The sequence below is a fragment of the Ochotona princeps genome, chromosome X (assembly GCF_030435755.1).
Source record: "Ochotona princeps isolate mOchPri1 chromosome X, mOchPri1.hap1, whole genome shotgun sequence".
In the NCBI taxonomy this organism is placed as follows: Eukaryota; Metazoa; Chordata; class Mammalia; order Lagomorpha; family Ochotonidae; genus Ochotona; species Ochotona princeps.
The window spans coordinates 51,996,766-52,010,981 of NC_080865.1; the positions used below are offsets into that span (position 1 = coordinate 51,996,766).

General features: G+C 34.5%; 1 protein-coding gene across 2 annotated transcripts in view; it reads right to left on the reverse strand.

Annotated features, from left to right (window-relative positions):
- Positions 1-4,762: 4,762 nt before the first annotated feature.
- The window catches only part of POF1B (POF1B actin binding protein), an 84,009-nt gene continuing 74,555 nt past the window's right edge, over positions 4,763-14,216 (reverse strand). Inside the window, exons 16-17 of one of the 2 annotated variants that reach the window (XM_058658469.1) lie at positions 8,001-8,115; positions 4,763-5,030 (exon numbers count right to left, since the gene is read on the reverse strand). In XM_058658469.1, the coding sequence (XP_058514452.1) occupies positions 5,025-5,030; positions 8,001-8,115 (121 nt within the window). In that variant the 3' untranslated portion in view covers positions 4,763-5,024. Of the gene's footprint in view, positions 5,031-7,923; positions 8,116-14,216 lie in introns of those variants that run through there. The other variant, XM_058658468.1, reaches the window with a different exon arrangement.

The following is a 14,216-nucleotide window of genomic DNA, read 5'->3' on the forward strand; positions in this document are numbered from 1 at the left end:
AGGTATGACATTGGCATTCTTACTCCCCAAGAGTGTATATTATTTGCTAAAACTACAATGAAATACTACAAATAAATGTGCCCAGTCTAAGATAAAGTATTGCAGAGAAAATTAAAATGAAAGAAATATCAACCTACCAAATGACACCGTCTTGAATATTGAGTTCATCTGTGTTCCAAAAACTCAAAAGCAATTATTCAAATATTTGCTAAAGATTTCTGCAAACGAGTATTAGCACTTAACAGAATTCATTATCTAGGTATATCACACTAGTAGCTAAGACATGGTCAATTCGTTTATTAAATATGCTTTATGAATCCTTCAAACAAATGGAAAAAAATCTATTAGCCTCACATGTGAGAATAGTGCTTCTAAAATGTACTAAGTGTTCACTTACGCAACTTGTTAAAAAAATTCATTCATATTGTGATTTGGTAGGTGAGCATTAGACCTACAATTCTGCATTTCTAGCAGTCTCCTAGGTATTGCGACCCTATGAGTACTGAATCAATAGACAAAAGCACCTCACAAAGTTTTGTCACACTTTGGTGCTGTTGCTTAGATAATTACCAGTGAGTGGATGGAACAATTCTTAGTGAAGACATGATATTTGGACTCAGATGTGAGTAGCAAGAAGAAACCAGCCAAATGATGATCTGTCATAAGGTATACAAACCTGCCAATGCAAATAACATGAGGTAGAATAGACTTAGGCTAGATCATGTTAACTGAGGGGAAAGGATGGGGCAGGAACTTCTGAAAGTGAGAAGCCACTGGAAGGTTTTAAGGACAGGAATAACATGATTTACATTTTGAAGATCACTCAAGAATAGTAGAGGAGCTTTGGGAGGCAGCCATGGAGCCATACTAAGCCATTATTTCATTTGTTCATGGTTAAAGTGGAACTCAACAAAAGTACATATATTAGAAGATTGCCTTAAAATACAGACTTTATTGCACAAGATTTCCTATATACCCATATTCCTCTAAAAATGTAGGTCTGTCGATTAAAGTATCCTGACACAAAAAAGGGAAAAGTTACTGGATAATAATTTTTCCAAAACAGTCATTGTTTATAGATATGGTTACCCAGTTATCACTTCTGAATGGCCAATACCATAATGGAAGGCAATTGGGATTATTACTCATGTAACGCACCTAAATTCAACTCCTCATGTCTCATACAGGACAACTACCAGTTTGAACCTTGAAGTGTACTTGAAGATGCAGAGATAGCTGCCTCTGTGTGTATACATATGTCTATATACAAAGTTATAAGAATATTACGGACTCCTATGCAGCCAATCATCCACAATTAATAATCCTCATCTCATGACAATTGTTACGTTATATTCTCCTTACTTCACTTACCCACTTATTTTTGATTGCTTAATTTGTTGCTTCTTTCCCCTGTTGGTTCAGTTGGAAGCAAATCTTAGACATGTTTTTAAAAAATTTTGAGTAAAAATTTAGCAAATAACTCGGCTGCATTGAAGGTAGAGAAGCAAGATAATCCTGAGTTTTTCTACTTACCTTTCTCATGAGAATCAAAAACAAAAAACAAAAAACCTGGTTAGGCTTAAAATTTATCGAGTAAGCTTTTGAGAATGAAGAAGGTTTTTAGCAAAATTGCAGGACTTGATTAGAACCCAATAATATTGTTGGATTGGAGAATCTTGATAATTTCCCAACTTCTCCCAGCGCTACCATGCCCTTCTGAAATAAAACTAGTTGTAAATTTGAAGCTGATCAAGAAGAATCTCTTAGCATCTTGGGGATCATTGATAAAGAAAAAATGGATGGTATTATCAGCAGTGACCAGTACTGCAGAAGAACTTTTATCAGTTTGTAGGATCAAAGCTGTAGTAACAGATACCCCAAGCTAAAAGTATTCCAACTGGTCATTCCACTTTTACCTGTTCTCTGTGCATTAGATGAGTAAATACTATAAAGGGAACCCTGCTCCACTTTTAAATTGGGCCTGTTGATAGTATGAGTATTGACCTTTAATCTATAATGTGAGTCTCAGTCACCAGCCATCTGATTCCAACACTACCCATTCATCATAGTTTCAGAACCCCTTTAAAGAACTACATCAAAAAGCCTATATATTTTCACACTTCAGGAATGGGGTTTGCTCTTTGAATCTTGAAACATATGGACTAGGAGTATCATCTACATATAGAATGAAATAATCATATTGCGAAGAGTGTCCCTCAATACAAAAGATGAGTGAAACATAAATTTCCATAATGAGTTATTTTAATGTGGAATGGGAAAGCAAATATAGAGACCATGAGCTTGACATGTCATTATCTGTAAGAGACAAATATTACCATAATTGTCTGAGTATCAAATAATTATGGAGTAATCAATTCCAATGTTCCTTTTCTAGGTTATAAAATGTGCAATTATTTATTACATTCTTTAATTTTTCAAGAATTTATCCCATAGTGGACATGAAATATTTTGCATGTTCAAGGTGGTGATCCAATAGATTTAATACTGTCCTTTGGTAAGGCACATGTGCTGTATAAGGAAATACTTTCAAGGCATATTATTCATTTTCAAAAGAAATGTGTTATCTTTGTAGATTGCAATAATGAGAATATGAGGATGGTTTTTCATTAAGGTGATACCAATTGTTAGTGAGATACAATTTTTTAAAGTTGTTTTTCATTCCTTTTGCACTATCCATGTTGATGAAAACTAATACAATTGAAGCAGCATTGCAAGGGTGTGAAGATTGCTATATGGAATCATGTTTTAAACCAGTGATTTATGGAAGTTAGAAAGCAAGTTTTAATATTTTTAGTTTTTATAAGATGAACAAATTTCACATATATCATATATGCAGATTTAGAGTTTGTAAGCAAATTCTCAAAGAAGAAACTTGTATCAACAGTTGCAGCTTCGCTAAGGCACTGTCTAGTAGTTCACATTGGGAAGTTTTTGTTTACTAAATCAAACCAGTGTCACATGCAAAATAAAGATTAGAGTAATAATAACTTCTTGAGAAAAATAGAGAATCTAAAGATTCCCCCCCCACATTTCTTACTATTGATTACACAAAGACCACACACATACTTCACATATTTTATTTAGACAAAGAAATTACATTGCATGTCATCGTGCAGTCAATTTTATTTGACAAATCTAAAGCAAGAGCATACTGAAATACAAATTAGATAAACAGGCATTTCTAATGTGAAATCCAGTTTTCATTTGTGTAAAACTTGCAAGAGGAAAGGCATCACTACCATTTCTGTTTAACTTGGCACAAATTGGAAAAGAAATACATACCTAGTTAATACATTTCAGTGCTCATCATTTGAATGTCTTTATGATTCCTATTCGCTGTTAACGCAGAGTGAGGCAATAAAGTGCTGACCGCCTCCACCAATTAAGGACCTTGAGTTTTGTGACATATTTTTGCTTTTGCTTTTTATTTTGGAAAAATCACGTCCATTCTCATTTTCAAATGGTAGTAGTAGCAGTTTGCAGTAAAACTAATAAAAACTTCACCTAATTTGTAATGAGTGGATAACTTGTCCCAACTACATTTATGACACAGTAGTTCACATAACAGAAATTATTATTGGTAAAGACAAAAAATGCAAGAAGCATGTAGTTAATTAAGAGTGTTAACATTTCATACAGCACAATTGAAAAAAATAGAATTGCATCAATTCACGGTACAGAGCTTGACATTTTAGCTAAAATATTGATACTGTAAGGCTTTTAGCATCACATTGAGACATGAGTATTTCTGTTAAGACTATCAAGAACATTTTCTCATAGGTGGTTTAATTTAGTATAGTGCATCATTCTTAGATTAATGATTTCTACCATACTGAGTAGTTATTAGATTATAACTGTAAGGCATTACAGAATTTTATCAAGCATTTGCCAAGATTTCACTGCAAAATTTCATTCATATGTAACACAAATATATCTGTTGACCTAATCTTTACTTTTTCAAACGCAGTATTTTAAACTTGTAAACTAATAATGTTAGTCAAATGGGTTGAAATCGGGAAATTATATTCTTGCAATGTGTTTAGAAAGTACTTGTATTCACTTTGTAGTCATTAAAACCCCATTAACCAGCTTCTAAGTACATTAAATATAATGTTGAAGTATTTGTTTTTGCTAGTTTTAATCTAGACTATATGAAACATTTCAGTGTTACGTTACACATCATGAAAAAAAAAGGTTGCCTTCTTTTACATAGTACTACTACTATATAGTGATTGTATTTTTAAAGAAGTAGATGGGGTTCAGTTTAGGAGGATAGTCTTTGAAAGAACTGATTGCTCAAGTAATGATAATAGCGTAAAAGTCATAATAGCATAATATACAATGTAATATATTTTGGTTTTAACAAAGATAGTGTCTACCCCAAGTCCTTGCTAAAGAAAATTAACTATCACCTTTCTTTTGATTATGTCTCCAAGAGGTAGAAATAACACGGAAGGAAATATTTCTTATAGTCACAAGTCTTAGTGTGAGAAAGGTAAATATAGATTGTATATATATGAAACACTAGCTATATTGCATTTCTCTTAAAGTATCTTGCATCCCTTGTTAAAAGTAATATTTAATCCTATATCTGAAATGCAAATCTAATATCAGAGAAATAGTCTTTCATGATTATTCATAAAATGTTTACTGCAATAAATGAGTTCAACACTTCAGAAAAATCCTAACAAAAAAAAAAAAAAAAGATAAGATCCCCAGCAGGGTATGTTTTACAATGTTTTCCAGGGTATTCAATCAGTTTAAACAGATCCATCTTTCAGTTTTCATGTTGCTATTTTGAAGAAAGAGAAGTTATAGGAAAATTTGGGTCTGAAAAAATGACAAATTATCATCTGCAGAACTAATTCATTCCATTAGATCCATTGCGTAGTTAACATGATTAAAAGTTTTGATTGGACTTAACTTGTGGAAAAGCAACAACTGAAGTACTAATGCAGACATTAAAAATCTCCTCTGAGTTGTAACACTGTAAAATGAATCCTTCATGGCTAGAAAATAAAAAGAAAATAAGTTATTTCACAAATAATTCATACTTAGTTTCAAACACTGCTATGTATGCATACAGCTATGGGAAATTGTTTAAATGAATATGTGTAAAACAAAAGGAAATGGATTATAATTTGTGGTACTATTTCATATGTATATGTGATGAAAAATATAGACACTAGTCAAGGTGAATGTTTCAGGCGATTTTAAGAAGATATGGAAGATTGTGTAGAGTTCTTCCTTAGTGTTGTATTTGGAGGATAAATTTATGCCTTAATATCTGTTAGTAAATACAGATATATCATTTCTGATCTTACATTTTGAACTTGGTACCAGTCTCCATAGTCACTTTCATGTTTTTTACTACACATTTGGAAAGGGGAAAATACTAATGACTACTATTCTGTAGATCAGTTTTTCAACTGGTCCCTCACAATGATGCTAATTCTGGGCACATATGGTTAGTAGCAGCAGCTGTTTATAAAACTTAATTTTTAACATCAAATTCTCTTTCAAGTTGAAAATCCTATGCAGCCTGCCTCTTGCGGCTTATTTGTTTCTTGAAGCATCATCAAATGCATTTACTAGTTAATAACTGACAATAAGTGGTTCTTAACTAAATAATGACGTAAGAGAACAATATATTTAACCGCATATTTAAAGACTAAAATTATGGAATCAGTTCGTGGGTTACCAAATACTGACTCCTTCTAATACTTTTATTACTGAGATTGATTGTAGTTAAAACCTTCAGAGCTAGAACCTTCAGAATTTTTTGTTTATTCAGCTTTTTGAGCTTTTTCAAACAAAAATATTTTGTTACTTAGTAGTAACTTCTATTAACACTTGAAGTTAATACCTGAACTCTTGAGATTTGTTCAGAAAGTTCTGCAGAATACTTTCTTGTTACAAGAAGTCTTTCAAAAATTCGTGGACTATGTGTATAAAATTATGCATGGTTTTCAATATTGCTGGCATGAAAATCCAACTGTTTTTTATTTCTCAGTATTTATTTATCTACTCATCATGCTCAACTTATTCATTTAAAGAGATTCATGTAAAATAAACATATACACAAAGTGAATCTGGTATAAGCCTTCAACTGAACCAATTTTGTCAAACTGAGCACATCAGCATAACCATCATCTAGATCACAAAAGCAGAACATTCTTATGTTCCTGAATTACTCGCTGGCAATCAAGATCCACCTCCTCTGCAAGGAGAGCCGTTTCATGGCTTTAGTAACCAATCAAGTATTGTTTTTTTGTGTTGTTGTAAGACACTTCGTAATTGGAGAATTTTAATGCAACAAAACAAAGTTGTTTATAATCAGATTCTGTTTGGGTTGAGAGCTAGGCATCTCAATCTTTTTTTTCTTCTGCGCATTTTATCTGAGGGATATATCATAGTCTCACAAACACTGACAAGGAATTACTTATTAGAATCCCTTGAACTAGTTAGGAGTTTATGATTAAATGGTGGTAGTGGTGGGGAGGGGGACTAACCCAATAGTATTCTGCTGTGTTAGCAGGGCTTCTCCACACTGTATCTGTTAACATCTTTGGACTGGAAAATTTATTATAGGGCACTGTCCCTCACATTCTATCATGTTTAGCATTATTCTTGGCCTTCATCCACCAGATGCCAAATGATATCCATACTCCTCAATGCTTAGGAAAACCAAAACTATCTGCAAGTACTGTTAATTGCCATTTAGGGGGAAATTTTCCTTAAAATAAATTCCTGTGCTAAGGAATATGGAAGAACTTCAAAGAATTCATGGAAAATGAAATTCAAAGAAAAATTATTTCAGTATTTGAAAATTTTAAATCTATGAATATGAGGGTACCACAGAAATTTCATGTGAACATGTGAAAAAATGGCGTGGATGTCAATATTTTGGAATAGCATAATTTATGTTTTAATTTCTTTTATTCTAAGGGCTTTTCAAAGTCTCCATATATTTACTAGCCTTTTGGTGATCACCACTTTGGAAGTTAGTAGGTCAGTACGTAATGTTCTAAGGAGAGTGGCTTTTAATTCTCTAGGGCACTAGTAACATTCTTAATTTGGGTGTTGGTTATGAGTGATCAGAGGACAAAAATTCATTTATCTGTACATTTATGTGCATTGGTTGGTATGTATGCTGTATTTCAATAAAATGCTTGAAAAATAAGAAAACTTTGATGACTTGCCCCCTTAGAAGTGAATTGGATTACTCAGTCATCTTGGAGAATATTGCAAAATACAGGTATTATAGTATATGGTTTTAAAGGACTGTTCAGCAACCTAACCATAAAGTGTAGGACTCAAAATTGATGGATCTTACATACAACACTTCTGTTCTTTCCAAATCGTAAAATAATAGTTTTCTTCAGGAATAAGTACCACATTCAAAAATACAAGGCAAAATCTATTAAAACAGGTATCTCCCCATTTTTTTGGCTCCCACTCATAATTATCTGAGTTGTTTGCTAATTGCTTCAAGAGAGTATCTTACAATGAATGGGATCACATCAATAATTCGAAAATTATTCAGGAATTCAATTCAATTTAATTCAATTCAGGAATGTAATAATTCCTGAAATATGAAAAGAAAGAATATTATCATTTTGCTAATGTTAATATTCCTAGTGTTCAAGGTAAAAAATAATTGTATCTAATTCATTGTAGTCTAATCAGTTACATTACCCTATTCATGAGTATTTGCAAATTTTCTTAATTTCAGTAACATTATATATATCAGTAATATATATGTATATATAGCAGTAATAGCAACATAAAATGTTGCTATATATACATACAAATATGTGTGTATCTATATATATCGATATAGATCTATACAGATATCAGTAAGAGCAACATAAAAATCCTAAGGGAATAAATTAGTCAATTTTGATATTTTAGCTCAATTTTTAATAAGCAATTAAGGTATAGTTAAAATGGGGCTAGGTATGTCTAGTAAAACTTACTGAAGTCCACTTGTCTTCCGTTTTCTCAATCACAATCGTCTGTGTGTCACTACCTGGTGGTATATATTCATAGTCGTCATACAGGAGACCTAGGATTGGATACTGTGTTCTGTACCTATAAACAAGAGAAGAGTTACAGGGTGCATGAGAAAATTATGTGTACTAATTTTTAGTCACTCTTTGTTTGGTGTGCCTTATTAAAACTTATTTGACTCTGAAGAACTTGTGTCTCTAAAAAGGAAATCACTTCTCAGTAAACAAAGTTTCACTACCAGTGATCATTGGGAGCAAGGACCAGTATTTCCAGAAAAGCGAAGCAAATCCTAACAGCCTGCAAGTATTTAGGTCACTGCCTAGAGAGATTTTTTTTCTTTTAGTCATATTAAAAGAAAAGAGAAGTCAAGCAAATCCCAGCATCTCTTAGCAAGATGAGGTAAAAATTAGGATAAACACAGACTAATGTAGTCTGAATTTATGGGGTCCAGAATAAGATATCAGAGAACCACACAGATAGAAGTAAGGAGACACGTGGAGGCTGCCTCATGATTGTAAGTGCGCAGTAGTCAGCTACGCATGTAAACTAGCTGCCATCTGCGGTGAAAGAGCCACCAGCGAGAAGCAAACTGGCAATCTTTGGATGTCACATAGGGATATCAATATTTGTGTTCAGCTAGTTAGTCAGAATGTTAAGACCTCCTAATATAATAGACACCAAAAAGAAAACACAGAAGAGTATCCATTAGTTGTAGTACAATTAAATTAGCCTTAGATGACACATTGGTAGACAATTTAAAGCAAGTCTTGCATTTATTACACTGGTTCCCAATAGGTTAACTTCATCTCAGAGCAAATTCCTATTTTAGATAATTCCCCCAATACAGTAGTAAACATGGTAAACTCACCATATATGACATCTAGTAAAAAAAAAAATTAGTAGTCATACAGTGAAGCAGAAGCATATGACTAACAGTGACTAGAAGGATAAATTAGTGGGAATAGATTTTTAAAATCACACTATTAAAAATGAATAGGCAAAGGTGCATTTGTAAGAGAAATATAAAATATATGCTGCACACTCAAAAAGTTGGAGGGGAGGCAAGCACTAGCACAGCGAGGAGGAAAACAGAAAACATAAGGAAGATCCTTTGGGCAGGCATTGTTGGCATTCCAGACAAGTTTATATACTGGTGCTCTACTCATGATCAAGGTCTCTGCTAATGGCCTTAAAAATGGAGTGGAAGGTAGTCCAAGTGTTTGGGTTTCTGCCACCAGTGTGGGAAACCCAGGTGAAGCTGCTGGGCTTCAGGCTTCAGCTTGGCCCAGCTTCGACCACTGTGATCCTGTAGGGAATAAACTTAAAGGTGGAAGACTTCTCTGCTTCTCTCTGTCTCTCTCTCTCTGTCTCTCTCTCTCTCTCTCTCTTTCTCTCTCTGTCTCTCTGTAACTCTTAGAAACAAGCCAATAAGTCTTAAAAAAAAAAAAAGAGAGGTCCCTAGTGGAATTCGGAACTTCCAATGATGAAATTTATGTTGGATGGGGTTAACACTAGATAAGGCACTACAGAAGATTAGTACATTTTGTTTTATCCACATAAAATATTTTATTTTTAAGGTTCCTTATTTAAAATATTTTATTCATATAACATAAAAAAATTTCAAGAATTTTACAACTAAGATATTGCACAGTGATATTCTCACCCTACCCTCCCTCCTGCTTGTTTTCCCCATTCCTTCCTTCCCTCCTTCCTTCCTTCTTTCTTTTTAAAATTTTTACATTGTCATACTTTCAGTTCAAGGAATAATAAATTTAAAGACATCAAGGGACATTTCTTAAAGTAAAAGATAAAGAGAAAATACTGAAAAATATATATAGAATGGTAATCTGGAAAGTACCAAGCATCATTATATATTGAAGTTCTGCAAAATTGGTATTAGACAAAAAAAATTTGAATAACTACCAAATGATTGCTTCCAAATTTGACAAAAGACTTTAAGAACACAAACCCAACAAGCCCATGGAACTTAAGGGGTCTTACCATTATCAAATTGGTGAAAGCCAATGTTAGAGGACCTGAAACAGCCAGAGCCTTTAACCCAGTGGTTAAGATTCTAATTAAGGTGCCCGTATCCCACATTGCAATGTCTGAGTTCAATATCCAGCTCCATTCATGACACCATCTTCCTGTTTAACCTCATGCAAGACTTATTTCTGGGTTTCCTGTGTTGGCCTCAGCCATGGTCATTGAAGGCATTTGGGGAATAGGGCAGTAGACCAGACTAGAGAACCCTCTCTTCTCTTCCCTTTTGTTTTCCCCCTCTCCCTGTATCTCCTCTCCTTTCTTGTCCTTCTCTCTGTTTCTCTCCCCTGTCCCCCAAAAGAGGGAAGCAAAGGGAAAAAAAAGAACATGAATCCATGAGGGAAAATGATAAGATTATAGCAGACATTCTGTCAGAAACAAAGTCAGAAGACAGGGGAGTGACATTGTCTACATATAGAGAGAATGATGGAGAGAGAGAGAGAAAGAGGCAGAGAGACAAAAATACTGCTCTCGTTGGCCAGTTTGCTGTCCTAAATTCCTGCAGCTGGAATCATAGCTTGAGGGCCAGGAATTGGAAAGTCAGTCTTAGTTGCCCCCGACCCACATAGATGTAAGGAGCACAAAAACTTGAATCATATACACTGTCTTCCAAGGTTATGCATTAACAGTAAGCTGGAGATGAGTGTTGAACCAAGGGACTCTGATGTTGACATCCTAAATGATGTTGTAACTACTAGGACAAACACCCACTCCCAGAGTGACACATATGAGCACCTAAAAAAAAATCAGCTTAATCTTTTTTATACATCAAAAACAAAGCAGTGTCCTTTTAAACACAGTTTTAGGGGGGAGGGCGGGGGGAAGGGGTGATTCCCAGTTCCAACGAAACTGTATCACATAATACAATGTAATCAATGAATAAAAAAAAAAAAAGAAAAAAAAACACAGTTTTAGGTGCCCACGGTGAGCCACATACAGAGTTTCAGAGATAGTTCATGTATTTTCAACTGTGCTCTGTTCTGAGAATGGTGAAATCTTTCTCAGTCCTATTCCATCTTGTGCAGTTATCAGATTGCTTCATGTTTAAGTTACTTAGGTAATAGTGAGCTGAAAGTATATGAGTAGGCCAGGCTGTTGTCCTGTGGGCCTCATGTGGGCTGGATCAGCGGCAAGCTAGGCTGGGTTGACTGTTCCTACTGGTGCATGCATAAGTCAGAGTGAGTGTGGGTTGGATGGACTTTGCCACAACATCAGCTAGCAGATGCTGGCACGGCGGTGGGGCCGGAGGGAGGGGATGGCAAATTCTGTCAAGTTAAGCTGCGGAACCACCTGGAGAGTGTAAGATTCAGGAGTGGGAGTGGGCCCAGTAGGGAAACAATGGGTACCTCTGTCTTGAGTTGCCACTCCCACTGGTGAGCCTGAGGACCAGGACTGGGGCAAGCATGAGCAGACGGAGAGTGGCACTACATCAGAGTCTGCAGAAGGACACCTGGTACTACAACAGAGGATAGATGACAGAACAAATCGATCAACTACCCCCAGTCAAGTGTTGGCAGTGAATAACTGGACAAACAGAGACACTAAGGTGGACTATGCCAACCAGTTGGTTCTGGAAAGACTTCATCATAATCAAAGTGGTGAGATTGGCAGTAATTCAGAACTGCTGAACTATCAAAACCTCTTGAGCAGGTCCCTCAGAGCATGCCCCACATTGGGAACCCTGAGTTGGTGTTGAGTGGCTGTTCTCCATCCCAGGGTACAGATGTGTTTGGGAGGCTGGGTGTGGCTTCTCCTTATCTTCTCCTTTCCCCCAGATAGAGGAAGGAAAAAAAGGAGAGAATGTCGAAATGGTGATCTCACCCACCTTTCTGTAGCCCTTGACACTAACCACCCTAATCAACTATGTAAAAATCATCAAAAATAACACTAATTAATAATTTAAAAAGAGAGAAAAAGAAAGTACATGAGTAGTGGTGTTGGAGATCCAAACATGCCAAAGATGCTCAGAGCTTTCTTTAAATGAAAGAGTAAGTTTTCAAACTAACCAGGGAAGCAAAAAAAAAAAAAAAAAAAGTATGCTAAGGTTTCCAGGATCTATACTAAGAACAAAAAGGAAAATACATAGTATGTAAAGGGTTCCTTACTTTGGGCAGTTTCAGGCATTCATTGAGGGTATTGGAATTTATCCCCTGATGAAACGACAAGACTACTTATGGAGGACAAGATAAGTGCTGTTTACAGATTTAGAAATGAGAAGTATCCACAATAAGATCAGCATGATACAGAATGTTAAAGAGAGAAAATGATACCAGATGAAAATTTGGATCTGAGCAAAAGTGTCAGTAATTCCAGTAAAGATATTATGGGGGGCGTATTTAAAATATTGTTTTCCTTAATTGTTGGTGTTTCTTAAAAAAATAGCTAAAAACCAGAATAAAACATACTTGCAGTATGTGTTAAAGTATACATGTGTGACAAAAGAGAAAAAAAATACTAGAAAATGGAACTGGGTGTTCATGATCATAAAATTATGTCACATGTGATGAGGATACTCAATTAGTTGAAGCTAGACTGGGTTAAGTTAAAAGAAAATACTGTAACCTATTACAATCACAAAAGAACTATTATAATAATAAGTCAGTAATGTAAAGAATAAACATGAAAAAACAACCCAAAAGAGGACAGGAACAGAGAAAAATAAAATAAGGAATAGACAGAAAATAAATAACAACAGATAGTAACATTAAATCCAAGCATAAGAACATCACCTGAACTGTTTCAGAAAAAAAGATAACAGAGCATACATCTTAACTCATTCTATGAAGTTACCATTCATCTGATGGAAAACCAGTTAGATGCATTATGAGAAAAGAAATGTGCATCCCAATAACCATAATTAAGTACCGAACTATTAACAAAATTTTATTAAATTGAACCCAGAAATACATAAAATGTATACCACATTATAATCTAGTAAAGTTTAACTCAGTAATGAAAGATTAGCTTAATTTTCAAAATCAATATGATTCACCCATTTTAATAGACTCAACCCGTAAAACTTTGTGATCAAAATTGACGTCTTGAGATTTGATTATTGCTTAAAGTCCTCTACATTAAGGAACAGTGGCTTTTCTACTTATTATTTGTGGAATTTTTTATTTACTGGAGGGTTAAAATTGTGATTATTAAGTAAATTGAAAGTATATTGTAAAATTAACAAAAAAAATATAAGAAAGGTGGGCTCGGCACATTAGCCTAGCAGCTGAAGTCCTCGCCTTGCACGCACTAGGATTCATTTGGTATTGGTTCTAATCCTGGCAGTCCCACTTCCTGTCCAGCTCCCTGCTTGTGGCCTGGGAAAGCAATCGAGGATGGCCAAAAGTGTTGGGATCCTGCACCCACTTGGGAGACCCAGAAGAGGCTCATGTGTCCTGGGTCCTGCCTTCAGATTAGCTCAGCTCTGGCCATTGTGATCATTTCAGGAATGAATCAACGGACGGAAGATCTTCCTCTCTGTCTTTCCTCCTCTCTGTATATCTGACATTGCAATAGAAATAAAGAAGTCTTTAAAAAATGAAAAAAAAATAAGAAAGGCAAGAGAAGGAAGAGTGAAAATGGGAAAGAGTAGGTGGGAATTGTCATTATTCACTTAAAACTCTATGTATGAAATTTATATCATTGGTTCTCTTTATATAAATAAAACTGTTTTCAAATTTAGAAACGCCTCTTATGATCAGGTGTGGGACTTCTAGAATGAGTAATAAAGAGTTTGAAAATCCCCTCCACAAAGCAATAAAATCTTTTTTTTTTGTAAGAGTGAAACATTTAAATAAAACTTACGAAATGTATTTTTTAAATAAATAATTTAAAACTTCTAGAAACCATTCCAAGAGAAAGACAACAAATGGCAGATAGGAAAACAATGAAAACACTCTACAAAGCCTTATTAAGAACATTGAGAGTCCATAATTTTTTGTTTTTGTATTTCATTCACTAATTTATTTCCTCAACAAAAATTTATTGCTTTTCTAGAGTGCATCATGAACAGTGCTAACAATGTGCAAATTTCTGAAAATCTATTCATAGAAATATGAGACTTCACACAAGCATCCTTTGACATAGGATACTTTTAAAGAAACTATCAGTTTACATTTATTGATTTATCAAATATATTCTAC